The sequence below is a fragment of the Silurus meridionalis genome, chromosome 1 (assembly GCF_014805685.1).
Source record: "Silurus meridionalis isolate SWU-2019-XX chromosome 1, ASM1480568v1, whole genome shotgun sequence".
In the NCBI taxonomy this organism is placed as follows: Eukaryota; Metazoa; Chordata; class Actinopteri; order Siluriformes; family Siluridae; genus Silurus; species Silurus meridionalis.
The window spans coordinates 24,149,226-24,168,467 of record NC_060884.1 but is presented as its reverse complement, the minus strand read 5'-3'; the positions used below and the strand labels follow the sequence as shown (position 1 = coordinate 24,168,467).

Here is a 19,242-nt window from a genome sequence, read left to right as displayed (position 1 = left end):
CTCGGATGGATTTTAGGATTTCACCCAAAAGGGAATAGATCAGTAGTAGATTGTAGTTAGTAGAAAACTGTAGATCAGTTTTTTTAATCAGCTGGGACTCAGGGATTTGTTTTTAACCTGTTACTTTGCTAAAGAAATAAACAAGTAGAACTGCAATTACAGAACCCAGCACATTTTTTTTTTTTACTTAAAAACAAGATTCCTATCATTACAGTAACATGACATGCACCTTCATGCTTCAGGGAGCTTGTAAGGAGCACTGCATTATTGATGGGGCAGCAAATGGTGGGACTGATGACAGAATTGTTAGAGTAAATGAAAATGGAAAGAAACTCTACAGAGGGTGGTAAATGATCTGCTGTAGGAGACACTCCTCATTGTGCAATCCTAAGGGAGTCATGTGATGTATGCCATGGATGATAAAACAAACACACACACACACACACACACACACACACACACACACACACACACACACACAGTGAACTGTTTCTCAACATTTATTCTTCATTTATACCTTAGTTCTGTCTATTATGTTTTTCAAACATTCATTAAATGGTGGTTATGTAAAAAATATTTACAAATCGACAGTGCACATAATCTTCTTCAGCAGCCCCTCCTGAATCCAAACTGGGACAGTGACAATCATTTAAAGCATCTAGAACAACATTTGTCATTTTTTATATTTCAAAGTCGTATCAATTATTGGTGGATTACTTATTACAGAAGCAGGATTAAGTAAAATGTATGAAAATGTGGCATTCATTTCCTTCTAGACTCATTTTCATTGAAACAGAAATGCATGAACATCGATCCCAAAAATCTTCGGAATACAAAGAACATTCCTACAAGATATATTTTTAACATTTTAAACTTTGACACAAAGAACACTACGCCACCTTAGTTTATAGCAAAGATCACAACTTCAATTCCCAGTGGTCACATTGCTTTGATTAATCTCTGGGTATGCTTGTGTTTGGAGTAGCTTATCTTGAAAAGAAAAAAAGAAAAAATATGTCCAATATATAGACACACACTTAACATGATGAAAAAGATTTAAGATCTATATTTTCAGAACACCCAAACATCACCTGCTCTTCATTTTAATAAAATTGTTAACTGATCAAACCACAAATTTCACTCAGAAACCAACGTTGCCTCTTGCTAGGCAGTAGCCCAGCTTGTTCTGGTTGCCCAGGGTTGACATGAGGCCGACGTAAGCCTCAATGAGGACAGGCTGGTTCAGAAGAAGAACACCATTGGCTTTCCCTGGGACTGGATTCATACTGTGGGCTTTCTGTGCTGCAGCAATCAACTGCTCCTTAAAACTCTGAAGCTATGAAGAGAAAGCAGATATCGGAGGTCATTAGGTGAGTGTAAATTTTTCACATTCTCTAAATTCTTGAATGTATTTACAGTTCATTAAAGGTTAAAAGAAATAAGGAGAATGACAGCTATGACCTAATAGAGTTGTCAGACATTTTCACACTGACTCTTTTAAGCCTGAATTACACAGTGCAGTCTTTTCAAATTAATATTTTTCACACTGTGTGAAATGAGCCAAACTGTGATATTGTGTTCTTCATGTCAGATTATACAATGAAGATCCTCTAACTGTAGATCTGTGATAGGCTCATGTAGAAAATAGAGGCACAGAAGGAATAAGCCCTTTACTATAATAGAAGCAATTTTATTTCTACAGAAAGGTTTAACATTTTGTGGAAGAGGGATGTAAAAGCTGGGTAAATGAGTATAACGTGTGTGCTGATAGTTTATAGTTGTTTCGATCAATAGCATTAAAAGTAGTTTTGCATCTCAGTTTATGTCAGGAGCGTAGGCTCCTTACATAAAAGACTGCATTTGACGTTATGCATTTCGTCATTGTCCCACACTTTACGCGTCAAATTTTATTCAGAAATCTTGTCTGTCTTTCATCACAATGGCTCTAACTAAGCTGCCACGTAATGTTCGGTTATCCATCTTAACTCAAAACCAGAGAATTGTTCTCTGACATCTCATAATGTCTGCAATTAAATCATGAACAAAAAACCCTACACAGCTGGCTTTGGACAGTTGATGCTCTCTGCCTCATTTCCCTCTTTGCTGCTCACCTCCATCGGTGTGATGGAATGTGAGGAATGGTATTGGGGCCGAAAGATTTGACACCCTGCCTCTCTAAATGAGAGGTTATGTGATCTGTGCAATCACCTGCAAGGACACTGCAACTCCACCCATGTCCACAGCAACCCCCTAAAATCTGCATCATCTCTGCAGGGTTGCACAGGGTGCCTCGAGGGGCTTTTTTTAATTTATGGAGATTTCAGCTTCATAAAGGGGCCCTAGTTGAACTCCTCAGAGAGATAACAGTAAAAACTGTTAACTATCCTTAAGGGCACTAGATGGATGCCAACTATATTGAAAATCCACATCATTTACTTCACTTTGTATTCCAGTGGTTCTCAAAATTTTTGCATCGAGGGACCTATTAAAATTGTGAAATAAAATTCAGCAGATTTATTTTCACAAACTTAAACAAACTTAAATTTTAGGCTTATCTTAGAGTAGATTCTTTGCTATTTATTGGGGCCAATGAGTAAAACATTTTTCTTTAGATGTTTCTGCCAGAGAAACATTTTTGGGTAAAATAATCCTTGGCTTTTCCTTTGTAAAAATACATATAAAATAAATAAATACAATAAAAAAAAAAATAAAACCCTTAATTATATTAGTAAATTAGAGTTTTCAGTTTCCTCACATCACAAATTTTGGCCAGCTTCTCATTAACATTTTGAACTGGATGGTAGGTCAGAGTGCTGTAGGGGTAGTCCGTGGCAAAAGGGTTCCAACGTGATGTTAATGAGGGCTCTCTGAGCTTGTCCCAATCCACACGCACTCCCTCGCCCTCTCGTCTGAAACAGTGAAACAAGAACAGAGGCACAAATACACATTAGTTTTATTGCACTCCTTATAGCCATCAGGGACACTGTGAAACATATAACTCCATGTGCTCCGCCTGAGATAATGATGGATGATGCAGCGTTAGCAATAAAAACAGCTGTCATACCATAATCATTCCTTTTTTCTCTTTCTCAGCTCAAAATGAACAGGATCTGGAAATCAGTTTAACAGCTTGTGACCCTGGGTAGAGCCACAGGGGTTTTATCGTCCAAAGTTCTTTATCCCTTTTTGTTATGCACATTCTCTATATTTTCTCAATAACATAATGACGTGCAGAAGCTAGTCACAAACCGTACCTTGTCCACACACTTTGCCTATAGTTCTTGAGGTCCTGTGCAGAACAGATTATTGACCTGGATGCTTTTCTTTTAATACCACTACAAGTCCAATCACATCATTTTACCCCCATTGTCCCAAAGCAACATTACAGAGATAAATAGGTTAGGAATTTACATTTTAAATATATATATATATATATATATATATATATATATATATATATATATATATATATATATATATATATATGCGCCTATTATTGTATTCCTAATGAGCAAGCCAGTGGTGACAGTGCCAAAGAAAGCCTTATAAGGAACAGTCTATACGCTATTGCCAACCGTAAAACATCCTCCAAACATCCCTACGTGGAGTGTAGACTGATGGCTATGTTAAAAAGACATGGTCAGCTGGCACATTTGAATTCTGACTCGGAGTCAAATTTGGGCCAGGCCTAGCAATGGTCAAAAAGCACAACATTAAGCCCAGACAACCGTTTCATTTAGTGTCAAAAGGAATCAATGATATGGCAGGAAACTTTGATTATTTCTCCAAGGGCTGTGACTATGCTGCTCGCTTCCCGGATGCTATTGATCTACTAGTTGCACTGCCAATTTCAAAAGCCTGAACTCCTTCGTGAGCCAGAACAGCTTGTGCCAGATCCACGGTGCGTGCTCAGGCTAATGTGATGATGAATCATGTGCAGAGAAGTGGGAGGAAACACACATGGACATGAGGAGAAAATCCAAACAGTTTTCAGAGCTCATAATCTACACCTTCTACCTGTCTCTGTCAGCCACTATTACTACAACCACTACAACTATTATTATTATTATTACTACTATCATCATAAATAATATCATGTATCACAATAGATCTCACCTAATCTGCAATCCGTTTTTAGTTCATGTCATTGTGGCAGGACTACAATAAAACATAAAATAAATAAAATAAATACAATCAAATAGCAGTTTTGTAGACACTATGCAAAATATCCGAGTGCACATAATTAGAAAAGCTTTATCAAATTAGCCGCTCATGCTCGGATTCACGTGCACTTGTGTTTTCAAATAGGTGAGCTTGACCTCTCGAACCTCTCTGTTCTCTTTCAACAAAGCTCACTCACTGCCAAAATCAGCACCATTCCTCTTTAGGGCACCTCCTTTATGCATGAGCCAATCTAATGTTTACTAAGCTTAAAGGCAATTCCCAGTGTTCATCAGATTTTCTTTCACTCCCCCTTCTTTTCTTTTTGCCATTTTAAGTAAATAGATTTTAATGAAACGCCCAGGGGCCATGTCTTTATTTTCCAGGCTGATGAAACCCCAGAAGACAAGTGTGTGCCTGGCAGCAAATACTGAGCTTTAAACCTGCTCCACATTCAGGCTTTGAAATGATCTTGGCACCCCTCCATTTTCACTAAGATCTTTCACAATGCTCTATTTACCGCCTGCCCATCAATCTCGGTTGGGGAGGCACTGATTTCCGTTCATGGCTGTAGGATGCACTCCAGGATAGATTACTGCGCTCATCTGACATGCTAATGCTTTTGAAATGCATGTCTTTCTACCGCATTATTGAAAACCAGCAAGCGGCAGTGTACCGGACAGACCCGAGAGTGACTGGAGATCATTACATTACCTCTATTACATTTCTGATGTTCGTGTTTTATGAATAACAAGTTGCTCAGATCGATCGCTCTAACATCCTAATGAAAAGACAGGTCATCTGATTCACTGCACAAGTTACATTTATATACCAGGTATAAATTATGGTGCACGTTTAAACTAAAAGTCTAGTTTGGCACAGTCTAGTTTAGTTTGTAAGCCACAGAATGATTCATAATCAGTGCCCAGATTAACAAACACAAATCCAAACCAGGAAGTATAACTGAGGACATAGAAATCCAGATAACAAAGACCAAGAAAAAACAAAGTTTAAAACTAAAAGTGATACGCTCATTGTTACAAAGAAAACACAGAAATTGACCTATACAAAGGTGAACACCTTTAGGGATGTAGACAATAACAAAGCCAGTTTAGACCAAAAAATAAAAAATAAAAAAAAGCCGTAGTAATTTACAGACTTAAATACATTATATGTGTATATGTGCATATATACGCCATATGACGCTCTTCCACAAACTTTTGCCGCAATGGTGAAAGTACACAATTGTATAGAACGACTTTGGGTGTGCTTTTGGATAGCATTCAATTTTCCCCCTTTACCTCCATTTTTAACACCAGACTGTCACTTTAATATCAGCACATGAACACTTTAGTAAATCACACTGGGACACTTTAAATCTAGACTACTGTCAATATCGTTGTCATATCCATACCTATATTTTATATATACACAGTACAGACCAAAAGTTTGGACACACCTCATTCAAAGAGTTTTCTTTATTTTCATGACTATGAAAATTGTAGAGTCACACTGAAGGCATCAAATCTATGAATTAACACATGTGGAATTACAGTGGAACCCGGTTATGTCGATGTCCTGGGGGGTCTATCGAGGTAACCGATGATCGAGATAAACGAAAATCAATATGGCGGCAATATATTAACGTGCTTGAAATTTCTTTATGTACATGATGTGCGTTAATAAATAAGAATGTGCATGCACGTGTTTTTGAAGGGTTTTTACACAACAGCGTTGCCGCGATTTGTTTGATGAAGGCATGCGATAAAAATACACACAGTACATGTTTATCTGTCAGGAATCCACCTGCCACGCCCCCTTCGGCCCCCTTCAGCGTGGCAGGTGCTTTCTCGGCCGCTTTCTCACATATGGTGCTCGTTTAGCATCATCACCAGCTCCTATTTAAACTTCCAGACTCTCACTGTCCGTTATTGTTGGTATATGTTGGTTCACGGCGGTCGTTGTTATCGCTCATGCGTTTCCTGGTACGTGTCTTCCCACCGGCACTCTCTCAACGGCTGCGCTTTTCTTCCCAAAGCCGCGCCCCTACTAACACTACGAACACTAGCACTAACTAACAGCAGAGATTCACCAGTATACAAAACAACACCTGTAGCAGATGTAAGCCTTGACAATATGACATATTTTCAGTTCACTTTTTTGTTATGTATATAATCCCACATGTGTTAATTCATAGTTTTGATGCCTTCAGTGTGACTCTATAATTTTCATAGTCATGAAAATAAAGAAAACTCTTTGAATGAGCAGGTGTGTCCAAACTTTTGGTCTGTACTGTATATGTAATATATATATATAAACCATTGGTCTGTACTGTATATATATATATATATATATATATATATATATATATATATATATATATATATATATATAGATAGATAGATAGATAGATAGATAGATAGATAGATAGATAGATAGATAGATAGAATCTCACAATAATATAGAAATGAAACGTGGATATATTTTAGTCAACATGCAGCTTGTATAGCAGTACAGATTTACTGTCCTAAAAAAGTAACTCAACATACGGCCATTATTGTCTAAATACGTACACAGTGAAAAACATCTGTACGTCATGTAACCATGCAATGCTACATGTCCTATTCATCGTGGTCATGTTTTTGTCTGCTTGACAGAACCATACAGATTTGTGTATTAGATTAGTTCAAATTTGGTGCTTTGGGTACAATTCTCTTATACTGACCACTGGATGTTCAACATGGCAACTTTTGGCAAAGAACACTGAAGATTTGAGAATTAGAAATGTTGCTCTCTATAAAGATTGTCTCGGCTTTAAGAAGTTCTGTAACACCTTGAAACTGAGTTACAGAGCAGTGGCCCGGGGCATACAGAGGTTTTCCAAGACGGGTTCCACTCGGACCAGGCCTCGTAATGGTCCATCAAAGAAGTTGAGTTCTCGTGCTGTGCGTGAGGTGTAGAAGTTGCTTCAAAAAGTAGACGCATGAGTGCTGCCAGAAGAAAGCCTGCAAACAGTTTGTTGAAGACAACCTGTCCAAGACTATTAATTACTAGAACCATGTCCTGTGGTCTGATGAGACTAAGATAAACATGTTTGGCTCAGATGGTGTTCAGCATGTGTGGTGACGCCCTGGTGAGAAGTACCAAGAAAATTGTGTCTTGCCTACAGTCAAGCATGGTGGTGGTAGCATCCTGGTCTGGGGCTGCATGAGTGCTGCTGGTACTGGGGAGCTGCGGTTCATAGAGGGAAACATGGACTGTGACATTCTGAAGGAGAACATAATGCCCTCCATTCAAAAACTAGTCAAAACCACAGTTTTCCAACATAATAATTGACCCCAAACGCACAGCCAAGATGACAACTGCCTTGCTGAGGAAGCTGGAGGTGAAGGCACCTGTGGGTAAACCTCAAGCAGAAGGTGGTGAAGACACTCCATGTCTAACATCCAGCAGCTCTGTGATGTAATTTTAAAGGAGTGGAAGAGGATCCCAGCAACAACCTGTGCAACTCTGGTGAATTCCATGCCCATGAGGATTAAGGCAGTACTAGATAACAATGGTGCTCACACAAAATATTCACACTTTAGATACAGTTTTGACATTCACTTAGGGTGTACTCACTTTTGCTGCCAGTTATTTGGACATTAATGGCTGTATGTTAAGTTATTTTGATTATATACAGTGAGGAAAATAAGTATTTGAACACCCTGCTATTTTGCAAGTTCTCCCACTTAGAAATCATGGAGGGGTCTGAAATTGTCATCGTAGGTGCATGTCCACTGTGAGAGACATAATCTAAAAAAAAAAAACCAGAAATCACAATATATGATTTTTAAACTATTTATTTGTATGATGCAGCTGCAAATAAGTATTTGAACACCTGAGAAAGTCAATGTTAATATTTGGTACAGTAGCCTTTGTTTGCAATTACAGAGGTCAAACGTTTCCTGTAGTTTTTCACCAGGTTTGCACACACTGCAGGAGGGATTTTGGCCCTCTCCTCCACACAGATCTTCTCTAGATCAGTCAGGTTTCTGGCCTGTCGCTGAGAAACACGGAGTTTAAGCTCCCTCCAAAGATTCTCTATTGGGTTTAGGTCTGGAGACCACATGACTTTCTCCCATGACTCCTCTGGATCATCCAAATGGTCATTGGCAAACTTAAGACGTGCCTGGACATGTGCTGATTTAAACAGGGGAACCTTCCGTGCCATGCATGATTTCAAACCATGACGTATTACCAACAGTAACCGTGGAAACGGTGGTCCCAGCTCTTTTCAGGTCACTGACCAGCTCCTCCCGTGTAGTTCTGGGCTGATTTCTCACCTTCCTTAGGATCATTGAGACCCCACGAGGTGAGATCTTGCATGGAGCCCCAGTCTGAGGGAGATTGACAGTCATGTTTAGCTTCTTCCATTTTCTAATGATTGCTCCAACAGTGGATCTTTTTTCACCAAGCTGCTTGGCAATATCCCCGTAGCCCTTTCCAGCCTTGTGGAGGTGTACAATTTTGTCTCTAGTGTCTTTGGACAGCTCTTTGGTCTTGGCCATGTTAGTAGTTGGATTCTTACTGATTGTATGGGGTGGACACGTGTCTTTATGCAGCTAACGACCTCAAACAGGTGCATCTAATTTAGGATAATAAATGTAGTGGAGGTGGACATTTTAAAGGCAGACTAACAGGTCTTTGAGGGTCAGAATTCTAGCTGATAGACAGGTGTTCAAATACTTATTTGCAGCTGTATCATACAAATAAATAGTTTAAAAATCATATATTGTGATTTCTGGATTTTTTATTTTTTAGATTATGTCTCTCACAGTGGACATGCACCTACGATGACAATTTCAGACCCCTCCATGATTTCTAAGTGGGAGAACTTGCAAAATAGCAGGGTGTTCAAATACTTATTTTCCTCACTGTATTTGTGGTTGATTTTAGTTCCTTATGTTTTTATACTTTATACTTTTATTATACTGTATAATTGTTTATTTAATGTATTTATTTATATTCTATTTCTATTACATGTTCACTACATGTCGTACTCTATATGTATAATAAAATTTGATTTGATTTGATTTAGGAGACCCAAACCTGTTTCAGCATGACAAACCTTAAGTGGTCTGCTAAAAAGCTCTGACTTCAATCATATTGAACACCCCCAGGCCTCCTCACCCTACCTACATCAGCACCTGACTTCACGAACACCCTTGTGACTGAATGAGCACAAATTTCCACAAGCGTGCTCGAGAATCTAGTGGAACATCTTCCCAGAAGAGTGGATATTATAAGAGCAAATGGGAGCGAAATGTGGAATGGGATGTTGAAAAAGCATATACGAATCTTATGGTCAAGTGTCCACAAACCTTTGTCTATACAGTGCGTAAATACATTCTACTAGACCTCCTATTATTCAGCAACAAGCTACAGCGAATGTTGTAACGTTTTCCAGAAAGAAACATTACTACACAGGAAATTGCGGCAATAAATAAAACATTGTGGTTTGCGCTACTTGCAACACGCCAAAAGAGGAGAAAAGCATGTCAGACTTTAGGAAATACTGTACATTTACCCTATTATTCTGGACTTTTTTGTATTCATTCTATGTGTATTCACAGTTGTTATTGTATAAGGCTCTATGTACATATTGTGTACATCTATTATTCATTTTCTGTTGAGTATTGTGTGTATACAAACCTTGTGTATCCTGAATACAGCAAATATAATGGGCTATTTTGTAGCTGTTTATGCCAAAGCCAGTTCTTTGTAGAAGTCAATAAAAAAAAAAAAAGTGTTGTTCATCTTCGCACAGTGATTCATGTTTGGCGCAACCAACCAATCATTAGCGACTAACTTCTTCAGAACACAACTTTCTCCTGAATTTGTGTGAAGTCATAACCGATTCTTACAGGAAGAGAGTCGCGACTTGCCTCTACCTGCACTGAAGGAAAGTCATATGCAAATAAAATCTTTTCTGCTAGTTATTGTTATCAAAATGAAAGCAGGCATGCTCTGAATCAGCTCGAGTTGCCCTTCCACCTTTCACACCCCCTTCTTGCCTTCTGGCATTAAGCATTACACCTCGGTTGTGTTTTAAGGAAACTGATGTGCCCTCCGGCTTCAGCTAAACTGCACGGTGTGAGCAGTGCAAAGCGCTCAATAGGAGCTTGTTGAGTTTTTTTTTTTTAAGCAGATCTTTAGACACATTCTGCCGCAGGGCTGTATCAGCTCTTCTTCTCTCGCACCATCTCTCTTCTTCTTCCTCAGTGTTTCCTTCCTCTCCGTGTCACACTGTTTTTGCCCTTTTTCCACCCTGAGCCTGTGCTCATGTTTTAACTGATGAGTGTAAAGAGCTAAGTACTACATCAGTCTCAGCTTTCACTGTCAGACCAGACATTTCTTTCTCTCTTAAGCCACAAAACACACAGTTCAATCATTAACACACTGCAGGACACTGAAACTCCAAGTAGAACCAAATCTATAAACACCTCTGCACTAGAATAAATTAATTAAAATATTGAATTATTTTTTTTACATAAACAATTATTTAATTAACATTAATTATTCCCCATTATTCCTATTCTGATTATTATCACTACTATGCTTATAAAATAATTTAAAACATTTTTTAAATAAATATTAAATATTTTTTATATTAAATGAGCTTATTAATTCAACAAAACTTTTTAATTAAAAAGTATAGAAATTTGTAACTAAACATAAAAGCATATATAGTATACAGTTTAATTATAGTGCCATTATGATTTTAATAAAAGTGCATTAATGGGTTTCGAGGGTAACATTTAACAGGATGTCGGGAGGCTCTAGAAAAGTCTGTTAGAAACCAAAAATACAATCAAGAATACAATAAGTTCTCCTGGCTGTAAGAGCTGAAGTAAGTATTGATTCAGGCATTAGTGCATGATTATTCATGTACTGTTATTGTAAAGTACGCATGAATGTATGCACTTATGGTTAACAACCGATCGGTTCAGTAATTTCTCCCCTTCACTGATTTACAATCGCTTTTGTTTTGAGTGTACACAGAATGCGGGCACTTCGCCGGCCGATAAATCAGAACTTTAAGGCATGGATGAAGATGGATTTGCCTTTCCAAATGCAGCGAGAGTGTGTTTGTGATGGGCGGAGATCAGCATGCACCGTGCACTTGCGTGTGGGTGTTGCATTTGTGCAGTGTGCCATAACCTGACCAGAGCAACACCATCAACAACACACCTTAAGGGGAAGCATTCTCTGCTAAAGCAAACACATGGCCCAGGGCTACACGTGCATGCACGCACACACACGCACACACACACACACACACACACACACACACACACACACAAAACCTCTTGAGAGTAGCATGAGTCCTGCTGTTTACACTACGCTTTCAGAGTGCTGACAATGTATGTGAGACTCCACCCTGAAAAATGAAGAAAAGGTGAGGCACAAAGGACGCACTTGGAGAAAGGGCCTTAAACAATAAGTGCACGTTCGGAATTGGGGTGTAACCTGATGGAGGGGGGATTTGTGTTTCCGGTGCCGACGTTCGTTTTGTGCGAGAACTATACACGCACATACGTGAGCGTATACATACTTATTTATGTGTAGCGTATATGTTTAGTGTTATCGTGCAATCAAACCATGCAGAACCGTGTAAAAAGGTGTTTGTCTAGTGTAATCTGTGCTGAAACGCATGTCATTCTAATGTGTGTATGAGTGTGTGTATGTGTGTAGAGAGAGAGCTCCAGATGATTACAGGTAAGCTATCGGAATAGGACCAGTTGAGACAAGCTAAAAAAAGAGGGCAGGGCCTTAGTCACCATTGCTCTTACACACTCACTGTTTATGGTACAAAGCTGCGCTTTCACTGATCACAACGCACACACTTTATATCTCACACCCACTCTGACTCTCCTACTCTACTGTTCTTACCACATTAAAACGAAAATTGCTGGGAAGGACAAAGTGGGGGAGGAACTATAGATTGTATAAGACATCCTGCATGGGCACAATGCTTCATATTATCATATATCAGAGGACAAAGTGTAAATATTCATGCCATAATACATAAGCACTGCTCATTTCATTGCTCTCTCTCCAGCACACACAGACACACAGAAACACACACAGACAGGGGCCCACGTCCCCCAGCATATTGAGCTCTGCTCCCTGGTTTTTACAGCATGCCGTACGGCGAGACAGCGGCCCCCCGGCAACGCCGTCTGCACAAGAGCAGCAAGAGTACATTTCCCCAAAATACAACGACAAGAGTCTGTAAATGGAGTATAGACATTATGAGGGGAAAAAGACCCTAAAGCCTCTATTAGTCCACGTGCATTTGCACAAATAGAGACACGTAGAGAAGAATGAAGTGCGAGATATTTCCCACAATACCGCACAAGCTCACCATCACTGAGGGATTCTAATATACGCTATTCAAGTCCAAATGAATGAGACAAAAATATGTCACAGATGTTCATTCCTGCTTTTATTTATTAAGACATACGACTTTTCACTGTGTTTCTTTATTTCATTTACTTTGTCGGGTTTGCGATGAATCCAGGGTCTCTCCTAGGGGTCCAGGCAGAAATATACCCTGTATGAAACACACACATTCATACACTCATTCACTCTGAAGGGCAAAAATGTGTAGCCAATCCACCGACGATGCACATTTTTTAGAAAGGTGGGAGGAAACCAGAGAACCCAGAGGAAACCTGCACAGACACTGAGCACAAGGCTTTAAGCAGGGACATGAACTTTTGAAAGTTTCACACTCTATTGTAATATCAAAACTATTCAATATTTATGCATAGAAATATATTTCCCTAAAATGATAAGCCTTTGGGGAAGAAGAAAAAAAGAAAAACAGTGTAAGGGATCTGTTTGGAAAACTCGAACTTTCCCCTACAGCGTAACCTTTGCTAGCACAGTGACCCACACACTACACAGATATACTTCAACGCTGTGAAATGTTTGACAAGCAGCTGCTTGCTGAAAAGAAATGCTTAACAAATTCAAACACAAGAACGGTAATCCCTGCCATTCCCAATCAGGAAGTCGACGCATTCAACACTGTGGGATCGTGCGTCGCTTTTGTTGCTTTTGCTTAGGCTCCACCTCCACACTTTGTGTTAAATCAGTAAAGATTTACTGTATGGCTGGGAGAATTCTTTAAAAAAAAAAAAAAATCAGGACAATGCCACAGACAGGGTAATCATCTGTGGACATCAAATCTACGACATTATAAAAATAAGTAAAGGGAGGGCTGGTGGTCGGTGTACAGCTGGGCGATAATACAAATGGAAATGTGTGAAACGTCCCCCTCTGCTGGCCACACAGAGAATGACTACTGCTACTACAATTCAAACTGATGAACACTGTTCAAATTGCATTGAGAAAAAATAATACATCATATCTTATACATATAATCACTACTTAATTAAACAATTTGTTATTTTTTTACATCTCTATCGGTTTGCCTCAAAGAGTGACAGAAAAAAATTAGTACAGGATCTACAATAAACATAGGCATAATACACATTTACAGAATTTAGCACATGCACTTATTTAGAGTGACTTAAAGATGTGCTTTCTGGATCAAAAACATACTGTATCTTCATGCTGGTGCAGTAGGTCAGAGACGGCACTATAAGAAACAATATGGTTGTGATGGTACCATCAGTGCTTACACTGACAGACACTTGAGTTCTTATAGTTATTAAGCTGTTTGGTCATTTGAGTGGGTTTAATTAAGCAGTCATGTATAGAACAATAATTAGGGATAGATTTGCCATAAACAGTTTTCGAGTGTCTATCAGTGAGCGGTTGATAGCCTTCACAATGACTCACCTTGCTCATTAGGAATAAATGTATAAAGACTTAATTATGATGTTTAAAAGTATAGTTGCAATGTATTTGATTCTGTAAAGCTGCTGGACTTACATACAAGTCCAATAGACTTTTTCAACAATGAATAGAAATGTACACTGTGAGTGTATCTTCAGGAACTAAACACTTCCTCTTCCCTAGGTAAGAAAGCTTGGCAAAGGGTCAGATTGTAGGTTAAAGCTGGTGCCACTGTGTAGCTGGTTCACACCTTTTACTTAAGGGAGTGTCACTGATGATTAGTCTTATTGCTAATATGTGAAGCAAAGTCAGTGGCCCCCTCCAAACCATGCTAACACATTACCTGACTGTTTCTTTTCATTTTTTTTCCCTTTTAACACATTATTGTGTATCTAAATGCGTAGACTGAAGATGAACAGTTTTGTCATGTAGTCATATACATTTTTCATAAGTACTGTTAAATATTTGACCTCTGTCATTCTCTATTGGTCAAAGATCTAACACACAAGATAATGAGAGAGAAATACAGACATACTCCATTACATACTGTAACAGCACGGCCTGTTACTGGTAACTGCAGTATTCAGCTTAAAAAGCATTTCATAGAACCTGCTGTTAAAAATGAGGAGGGGGGGAAGAGGAAAGATACAAAACATCTTTTTACCCCCAAAGCATTTTGCTGAATGCTGCATATACAGTTTAAAATCATCACAACAAGCTGTCCTCGGCAGGAAAAATAATAAAAAAAAGACGTGAGTGGTGTGCAGTGCAACTGAGTAATTACCTCGTCTAGACAGCTAGAGAGAAAAACGCTTTTCAAAAACACATCCCCAAGTCCCGCAGCGTAGCCGCGCTCGACTGTGTCTACCTCACGACAGCACCGAGAACGTTGTATTTTTTTTTAAGAAACAACGGGGCTAACACCAAACCACAATGAACTGTTTCTCCAGCTTATCGAAATGACTCCAGGGCCTTGAAAGATTTGTAGCAAAGCCTGCAGCAGAAACCAAAAGCCACACAATGACTAGGGCTTGATGGAGCTGAAACCCCATCTCAACCACAGTGCTTTGCAGTAAACAAATAACATTATGAACTGTAGAATTATGTTATTTCTTTCACTTGGTGAAGTCACCCGAGAGGAGGTCTGCCCCTGTGCCCCTGTGAGTCATTGCAAATGCTTATCAAGCTTTGACAACGCCTTATAAAGAAATCAAGAGGAGAAGACTTGAATACTTTCTCAAACTTTTTTTTTTTAATCTACCTTCCCAAAATGCCGGAAAATGATTCACTCCTACCCATCCCTTTGTAGGATGTGATGAAGTGAACACACTCCTTCTCACTCTCTCTCTCTCTCTCTCTCTCTCCCAGACACACACACACACAAACAACCGCTCCCTATAAAACTATGCATGCTGGCCTCTTTACTATACTCTACCTCAAAATAAGTCAATCATTAAATGACACATTTAATGGCCCACAGCTATACAAAATGATTCATTGCTCTCAACCACAAAATATGAAACTGGGTCACACCAGGTTAACTTGGAAAAAGAAAGATAAAATGGCTATATGCATTAGCTAAATAAGCATAATCACAGATATTGTGTTCTATGTGCTCTAGCTGGTTAGTTTTTATTTTTTAATAGAAAGATGGCAGAAAGGTTAACAGGGGATCTGGTTGAAATGAGAAGTGTGCATCCCTGGGATCTTGCCAGTCATAACAAAAAAAAATAAAAAAATCACATGAGCAGTTTTTTTTACTCTTATGCGGGCATGAGTTAATCAGATATGAAAGTCATGGAACAAAGGAAGACCACATTCATTCTTTAAAACACATATGGCTCCAGTTTTAGATTAAAAAAAAGAACAAAAAAGTAAATAAAAAAATAGAAGAAAAAAAAAAGAGAAAAAAAAATTGAAAGCAGATATTTGCAATACATATGCATATAAACTCACTGAGCGATTTATTAAAAAACGCCTGGCCGTTCATGCAATTATTCAATCAACCAGTCATGTGGCCGTGGTGTAGGGCATGAAACTGTGTAGACTCAATTTACATCCGTTTAATATTCATATCAGAAAGGGAAACATTTTTATGTCATCTCAATGACTGAATGGTGTTGCACAGTTTGTGGTGCGGGACAAGATGGTATATTTCTATAGAACATGGAATATGATTTTGAAGAAGATGGGCTACAACAGCATAACAATCACAACAGATTCTATTCCTGTCAGCCAAGAACAATAATATTGGACCAGGTAAGTGTGTGTACAGTACTCTGTAAAAGTTTTAGGTAGGTTTAATAACGTATAAGAATGTTTCGAAAAAAATAAAAAAATAATAATAAGTGTTTAACAAATAATCCTGATTAAATCTTCAACTCAATTTGCAGAAATGAAGCAACAAAATTGCAAGGAACCTCCACCATGCTTCTCTGTTACCTGCAGACACCTTTTTTATCGTTCCACTCTGCACTGGCAAACAAACTCTTCTCCTACTATAGCTAAATATTGAAAATTTTGATTAGTCCAGTCTAGTCCGGCACCTGCTGCCATTTTTCTGCACACCAGTTCACATGTTTTTATTGTTGAATCGCTTAGACTTGTCAGAGGTTTTGCTTTTTGGCCACAATTCTTCCATTAAGACCACTTGATATCACCTAAATGAAAATGGGTTCCCCTTTTAAGTCTGGTTTCTCTCAAGGTTTCTTCCTCATAACATCTAGGGGAGTTTTTCCTTGCCACAGTCTCCATGGCTGCTCATCAGGGATAAATACACACCATTCACCTTGACTGTTAAATTCTGTAAAGCTGATTTGAGACAATGTTTGTTGTGAAAAACGCTATAGAAATAAACTTGACTACTTCTGGTTCTGGCCAGACTTCTCTGGGCAGTATATGGGTGTACAGAAACTAGGTTTAATGGTTTTCCACCAGTTCTTTGATGATGGCACTGCTGGACATCTCCCAATGGTAAAGTAAAGTAAGTATCATATGTCTTCATCTGCTGCATTAAGTTTCCTTGGTTGAACACTGCATCTAATGTCCTCAACATGGCCCATTTTTTTTTTTTTTCTAAATAACAAACAGCACATCCTGAAACCCCAGTCTGTTTTGCAATCTTTGCCTGGGAGATACCTTGCTGATGCAGAATAACTACCTTGTGTCATGTTTCTGTGCTCAGTCTTGAAACTGTCCTCTACAACCTCACCTTAGTAGCAGAGTTTGGCTGTTCCTCACCCAGTTTTAATGCTCTGCTTCATAGCTGTTTCTTTTTCAGTTAATGACTGTGTTTCCACCTACATACAGTGTAAAATTATTAGCACCTGATGGGTACAAAATCCCTCACTTAGTGCAAATGTACAAAGCGTGCAAGTAAGAACTGAAAGCAAAACGGTATTCACACCAAATATTGATTTTATTACATTTTTCTTCTGTTTGCTCACTTTGCATTTTGAGTTTCTTTACACCTGCCTAAAACCTTTGCACAGTACTGTATATATTTATTTACTTACATGCACAAACACACACACACCCCCCTAACCCTAGACAGACAGACCGACAGATAGATGATATGAGGTTTAAAGCCACATGGGCCGGTTTGGGTATTTCAGACAATGGTGCTAAAAAACAAAACCATGCTGTGTGTAGTAGATCTGCTGGCTGAACCGCAATGCTGATGAGAGATTGAAATATAAATTAACCAAAGATTCTTGTAACTGGAAGTGCTTAGTAGTATCGCTAAGGGGAGCCAATGGCCCAGTGTGGATAATACTAGTGATGTATGAATGCAGACATGATTGATCAGAGCAGAAATGAGGGTTTATCAGTCACAATGATTGGCTAGCTGTAAAAAGTGGAGGTGGGAGTGTACAGATCATTACAGGTGATTTGTGTGAGTTCAGACTATTGATTGTAGGCTTGGCTGACAGTCGCATCCTTAAAGATTAGAGAGAAAAGATTTGGCCATTTGTCATTTGCACGTGCGCTCCTGTTTGGATGAGGTAGTGTTATTTTGATGGATACCTTCAGATATTTCTCAAATGTGCTCTATGAACTTTATTTTTGAAACCCGGCACATCAATCACCGATGTTTTGCAGGAAACAAAAGCCTCATAATGTTAAACTACAACAATTATCATATTTTACAGTGTTTAGACGACAACTAATGTTCACTCTACACTTTTGGCTTTTAACTTGCATCTTCTGAGTAGCAGCACTCTCAACAGATGCGTCAACCACAAAAGAATTAATGGATAAACAGCTAAATGGCTGCACCTCCACAGACCCCTCAATCACAGTCCTGAAGTTTGCAGACGATACTACAGTCATGGCAACCTGGTACAGTCATAACATCCTGGAGCTTAACACACACCCCCACACTACCCCCACTCACAATCATGAACAGTCATTCAGATTTCTGGGCTCAAGCATCTCTCAGGGCCTAAAGTGGGACAATCGCATTGACTCCATTGTTAAAAAGGCCCAAAAAGATGCTGTCCTTCCTTCTCTAGCTGAGGAAGTTCAACCTGCCATAGAAGCTGTTCATGCAGTTCTACCCACTGAGTAGTCATTGAGACTGTCCTGTGCTCTTCAATAACTGTGGTTTGACTTCAAAATCATCTACAAAATCAGACATCAAAAGACTTCAGAGGACGATTCGGATGACTGGAAGGATTATTGGTTCTCCCCTGCCCACCCTTCAAAAACTCTACACATAGAGTGAGAAAAAAGGCTCAGAAAATCACTCCGGATTCCTCACATCCAAGCCATATACGTCATCTGGACGTCATTCCAGAGCACCGAACACCAGGGCAAGAAAAGTTTCTTCCCCAGGCAATCCATCTAATGAACAACTAAATCCTCCCCCTATTGTGCAAGAAGAATAAAAATATGTGCAATACCACTTTTTATTCATTTTTGCATCTTTTCATGCAATACCACTTTTTAAAATTGTATTTGTTTAAATATGCAAATGGAAGCTTGTCACCAAAACAAATTCCTTGTTAATGCAACATACTTGGCACTAAAGCTCTTTATGATTGTATGCTTTTATGATTGAGGATATGATTATATAAATGCATGGATCAGTAGGTGTACAAGTGCACAGGGAATGTACATGGCTGATATCAGAATATATAACAGAATACAAACAAATACCCAAATCAGATTTTATCTGAAGCTGGCACAAAGTAAAACCGAACTGAGTTTCACTATGTACAGTATAAC

The 19,242-nt window shown here is 38.8% G+C and overlaps 1 protein-coding gene across 1 annotated transcript in view; it reads right to left on the bottom strand.

Moving 5' to 3' along the window:
* Positions 1-484: 484 nt before the first annotated feature.
* tprg1 (tumor protein p63 regulated 1) overlaps positions 485-19,242 on the bottom strand; it is a 33,432-nt gene continuing 14,674 nt past the window's right edge. The window contains exons 5-6 of the mRNA XM_046851412.1: positions 2,756-2,909; positions 485-1,336 (exon numbers count right to left, since the gene is read on the bottom strand). Of these exons, the coding sequence (XP_046707368.1) occupies positions 1,142-1,336; positions 2,756-2,909 (349 nt within the window). The 3' untranslated portion in view covers positions 485-1,141. The remainder of the gene's footprint in view (positions 1,337-2,755; positions 2,910-19,242) is intronic.